The sequence below is a fragment of the Fukomys damarensis genome, unplaced genomic scaffold, assembly GCF_012274545.1.
Source record: "Fukomys damarensis isolate Sample0158 unplaced genomic scaffold, DMR_v1.0_HiC HiC_scaffold_23, whole genome shotgun sequence".
In the NCBI taxonomy this organism is placed as follows: Eukaryota; Metazoa; Chordata; class Mammalia; order Rodentia; family Bathyergidae; genus Fukomys; species Fukomys damarensis.
In genome coordinates this window covers 11,996,200-12,001,417 of record NW_022900935.1, presented here as the reverse complement: position 1 = coordinate 12,001,417, position 5,218 = coordinate 11,996,200, and the positions used below count along the sequence as shown (strand labels likewise).

At 49.1% G+C, this 5,218-nt stretch overlaps 1 protein-coding gene across 1 annotated transcript in view; it reads left to right on the top strand.

Moving 5' to 3' along the window:
* Positions 1-2,164: 2,164 nt before the first annotated feature.
* Positions 2,165-5,218, top strand: part of LOC117287295 — a 15,306-nt gene continuing 12,252 nt past the window's right edge. Inside the window, 1 exon segment of the mRNA XM_033767253.1 lies at positions 2,165-2,464. Within this exon segment, the coding sequence (XP_033623144.1) occupies positions 2,165-2,464 (300 nt within the window).

The following is a 5,218-nucleotide window of genomic DNA, read 5'->3' as shown; positions in this document are numbered from 1 at the left end:
TCTCAAAAAATCAACCAACCATACAAATAAACAAGAACAAAAGGGCTGGGAGTAAAGCTCACTGCAAAGGCCCTGAGTTCAATCCCCAGTACTGCAAACACACACACACACATTCTGGGGAGGGTGAGCCAGCCCTGTGCAAAGAAGCAGGGGAGAAATCCCAGGTAGGGGCTGTCCTGTGCAGGCCCAAGGGAAGGAGCAGGAGCGGGGTTGCTGGGGGGTTGAGAGCTACTGGAAGAGTAGACGGAGCTGGAGAGGTGCGCAGGGGCCAAGTCGAAGGCAAGGCAGGGTGAGGAGGGTGGGAAAGGGCAGCCCACGGCCTCCCCTTGGTGAGAGCTCTTTGCACACCCCACTTAACGCCCAGTTCAGCTACCAGCTCAGAGGTAACATCTCCCTAAAGGGCAGTGCCCTCTGCGCACTCTCGGGAGTCTTACTCATTTATTCAATCAGTAATTGCCTGTGGAGCACCAGAGGGACGTGACGATAAGCAGAAACCAGACCCAAAACTCCTGGGCTTCCTGGTCGGGGAAATGGGTATTAATCAGAGAACCGCACAAGCAAATGTGAAAATGCAACCTGTGGTGAGTACTACCAAGGCAAAATGGAGCAATAAGTATTTAAGAGAAAATAGCAGGGGGTCTGGCTCCTGCTCTAAGATCTCCCTGAATGCACGGTGTTTGGGCTGGACAAGGTCAGGAAGGTAGCGAAGAGGGGCGGGAGAAGCACTTTCTGGACAAGCTGCGAGCACTCAGAGCGCTGTGAGTGGGTAGGAAGGAGTGGCTAATGGGGTACTAGAGTAGGAAGGGTGACAGACAGGACCGGCGATTTTACTAGGCCGCTTTGGCTTCTGAATGGGACTCACTAGCAGGACTTCGACTGTGAACTGGCAGAGAGCCAATCCAGCACTTGGGAGGCTGAGCCAGGAGGATCGCAGCCAGTTTCAGGCCAGTACATAATGAGACTTTTGTCTCAAACCACAAGAAAAACAAAGCAAAACCAAACAACCCTGGGGGACAAGAAGTGATTCCTGATGTCAGGATAAGAGATGATAGAGCCTTGGGAAATAGAAATAAGTGTATAGAAAACTATTTTTTAAAAAATTAAGCCATTCAAGAAACATTTATTACTATGTGCCAAGCACTGAAGGGATAGAGGGCTTTTTTTCTGCCACATGGTGCTAGGGCTTGAATCCAGGAGTGCTATGTCTCTAAGATACATCCCTAGTCCTTTTTATATTTTGTTTCGAGACAAGGTCTCACTAATTTCCCCAGGCTGACCTTGAACTTGCCACTGTCCTGCTTCATTCTTCTAATTAGCTGAAATTACAGGCATGTACTACTGTGCCAGGCTGGAGATTTTTAAGTGATCAAAACTGATGTGGTCTAGGGCCAGGGATTTAGCTCAGTGGTTCCGTTGCCTGCCTTGCAAGCGAAAGGTTTGGAGTTCAATCCTCAGTACCAAAAAGTGGTCTTTGTTCACATGGAGCTTTGTCAATAGCTGCTTAAATAATATTACAAATGCATAACTATGACAATCTGTGAATAGCAAAGAAGTATGTGATGAAAGGAAAGAATAAGGGACCTAACTTAGCAGGGAAATCAACCAGAATGTCTGGGAGAAAGCAATGCTAGAGAAGAGTGGGCTTCCAGGCAGAGAAAACAGCATATGCAAAGGCCCTGTGGGGAGCACAGCCAGTATAGCTGGAACTCAGAGTGAGAGGGTGCAGGGTGCCAGAGAGGTAGGAAGGACCAGACCACGCAGGACCTATGGGCCATCTAAGAGTCTGGGGGGGTAGTAGATATCGAATGCATAACCTTCACACTAAAATACATCCCCAGCCCCCTCCCCATTTTAAAAAACTTTTTGAGACAGGGTCTCAGAGTCACTAAGTTGCCCAGGCTGACTAGAACTTGCACTTCTCCTGCCTCAGCCTCCCAGAGTGTTGGGAAGCCATTTGGTCTTTATTGCAAGAATGAGAAGCCACTGAAAGTCTTCAGCAGGTGGAGGGCATGGTTTAACAATTGGAAAAGATAATCAGGTCTGTCTCCTGGCCAGGTATTGGGAACAAAAGAGAAGTGTGTCAGGGGAGAGCCAGGCAGTTAGCACCCATCCTGGTGAGAGGCCGTGTGTGGTGGAAGCCAGGAGGTGGGTAGAGAAGGTGAAAATGGATTGGACATGGGAAATGAAGGCGAGTCGGGCGCGGTGCCGTGTGCTACACATACTGGTACTCACCGAGGGGCCTTCGGAAGAGAGCCAGTTAGGGGCAGGCCGTGGTCGGTCGGTCGGACCAGGCACAGTTTCTGGCCAGGGGACGGGGCTGCGGTGTCGTGCGCGGAGGGCGCCGCCTTCAGGAGCCCAGCCCCAGCTGCCCAGCGGGCTCTCCCGGGAAGTCCTGGGGCAAGGCCGCTTTGGGAGCAGGCCCAAGCCGACTTCCCGGTTCCCTAGCCCGAGACAGGAATGTCCGGTCTGACCCAGGCTCCGAAGTAGTCTGGAGACTGGAGGTGGAGGCGGAGGCGGAGGTCCGCCCTTCCCCAGCCCGGTCCTTTCCCCAACAGGGCAGGCCCTGCAGCGCCGGGAGGAGGCAACACGATGCCCTTGGCTCCTCCTCCCTCCGTCCCCCACAGCTTCAGGACGGCTCTTTACCCGCTGCCCGCTTTCGGTCCCAGGACTGTCTAGCGAGCTGGTTTGCGTCCTTCCACTGAATAGTCTAAGAAGGTTCGCAACAATCCTTAAAGCCGCGCACCTCCCCTTGAGCGCGCATCTGGCTCCCCCTGGTGGTCAGTGAGCACGTTGCCAAGAAAGGAGCTGCAGAGTCCCCTGTGAAACCAGACGCAGGGTGGTGGCTCGGGCCCCTGCAGCGGAGGTCAGGAAATGTGTGCTGTCATCAGATTGGCCAATGACTCACCCTTGACCTCTGGGAACTTCCATTTCCGCTCCTGCAAATCAGGGCTCGTGATAGGGGTGAGGCTTTTCTTGAACTAACAGAATAAAATCTTGTTTGTTGCAAGTCTCCTCTCCACCTTGAGGGGCCCTGACTTCCGCTGAACAACACCTCCTGTGTAACACCAGCCACTTCCTCTCCTGCTCCACTTGGGAATAGCCGCGCTAGACAAGTTCTGATGTGGCCGAACATTGAGCACTAACTGAACAGGACCAGGTCCTTGCCTTCAGAGTACCCTTCCAAGTAGAAGGAGACATAGAATGTGAGAGGTCAGTGGCAGGACTAGGCACAACGTGCTCTTCGAATGTAAGGAGAAATAAATTAATTTATTTAATACAGGATCTTCACATTGAGCTACATCCAGCCCCTTCACTCCCCTTTTTTGAGATAGGTCTGGCTATGTAGTTCAGGTTGGCCTTGAACGCATATAATGTAGCCAGACTGGCCTTGATCCTCCTGCCTCAGCCTCCTGGATATCAGGATTATAAGCATGTGTCACGATGCCTGGCCAGCCCTTTTTATTATTTTTACTTTAAGTCTTTGGGGGTGGGTACTGCAGATCGAACTCAGGTCCTTGCGCTTGCAAGGCAGGCAGCGGAACCACTGAGCTAAATCCCTGGCCCTATTATTTTTACTTTGAGACAAAGTCTTGCTAATTGTGCAGGCTGGGTTTAAACTTTCAATTCCCCTCCCTCAACTTCCCAGGGTGCTGGAATTACAGTATGTACCAATATGCCTGGCTTTTTCTTGAGTTTTTTTTTTTGTCCCCCCTTCAGTACTGGGGATTGAACTCAGGACCTTGTGTTTATGAGGCAGGCTTGGTGCCACTGAGCTGAGCTAAATCCCCGGTCCTTTTCTCAAGTTTTAATAAAATATATGTAAACTTTAGCCAGGCATGATGGCACAAACCTGTAATCCCAGCACTATCTAAGGCTGAGGCAGGAGGATTACAAGATCCAAAAGAGCCTGAACAACTCAGTGACTTAGTAAGACCTCATCTCAAAATAAAAGATAAAAAGGACTGGGGGTACAGCTCAGTATAAAGGCCCTGTGTTCAATCCTTGTAGCACCATAATAAACAAACAAATATATAAATATAATCTGCAAGTTAGCCCAGATGTATTACCTACCTTTCAACAAACATTATGATTCTGTTCTATGTGGCCGTTAATTAGAAGAAATTCTACTTATATGATTGGCACCTCTCAATCTCTTTCTCTTTCTCCTTTCTCTATTTTGGGAATTGAATCCAGGGCCTCGTGCCTGCTCTACCCCTGGATTAAATCCCCACTCCTCTTTTATTTTGTGTAAGGGTCTCACCCTGTTGTGTAGGCTGACCTCAAACTTGGGATCCTCCTGCTTCAGCCTCCCAAGTAGCTGGAATTATAGGCATGTGCCACCCCATCTTGCTAATTGATCTGATACTCATAGTCTCAGCTACAAAACCTTTTTTTTGTTTGTTTGTTTTTTTGTTTTTTTGAGACAGTGTCTCACTATGTAGTTGAGTCTGACCTGGAGCACTATGTAGCCCAGGCTGGTCTTGAACTCACAGAGATCCTCTTGCCTCAGCCTCCCTAGTTCTGGGATTACAGGTATGAACCACCACTGCCCAGCTCACAACCTTATTTTTTTGTTGTTGTTTTGTACCGGGGATCGAACTCAGGACCTTGTGCTTGCAAGACAGGCGCTGGAACCACTGAGCTAAATCCCTGGCCCTACACAAGTTTATTTTGAAAGTAATTTCTTTTTTTTTCTTTTGGTACCGGGGATTGAACTCGGGTACTTGTGCTTGCAAGGCAGGCCACCGAACCACTGAGCTAAATCCCTGGCCCTTGAAAGTAATTTCTTAATAGTTTGGAATCATTCAAGGTTGCTGAGCTCAGTTGGTGCCTCCAACTCCATGACACAACATATTCCTGAGATTCAACAGTCATTTCAGAATAAATAATGATAACACAGTATTGTAGAGGCGAAGGAGGAAACTTTAAAGTATTTCAGTCACAAAGTTGTAGTGGCTGGGCATGGTGGCACACACCTGTAATCCCAGCACTTGGGAAGCTGAGGCAGGAGAATAGCCACAGGTTTGAGGCCTGCCTAGGTTACATAGTGAGTTTAAGACCAGCCTGACTTACCCAGCAAGGCCCTGTCTCCAAAAAGAAAAAAGAAAAGAGAAGAAAAGAAACCAAAAATTGTATTGTGATAGTATTTGCTTAGCAGGCACTTCCCTGATTTAAAGCACCATTCTGCTTTTGTCTCTATATATTTGACTACTAGGGC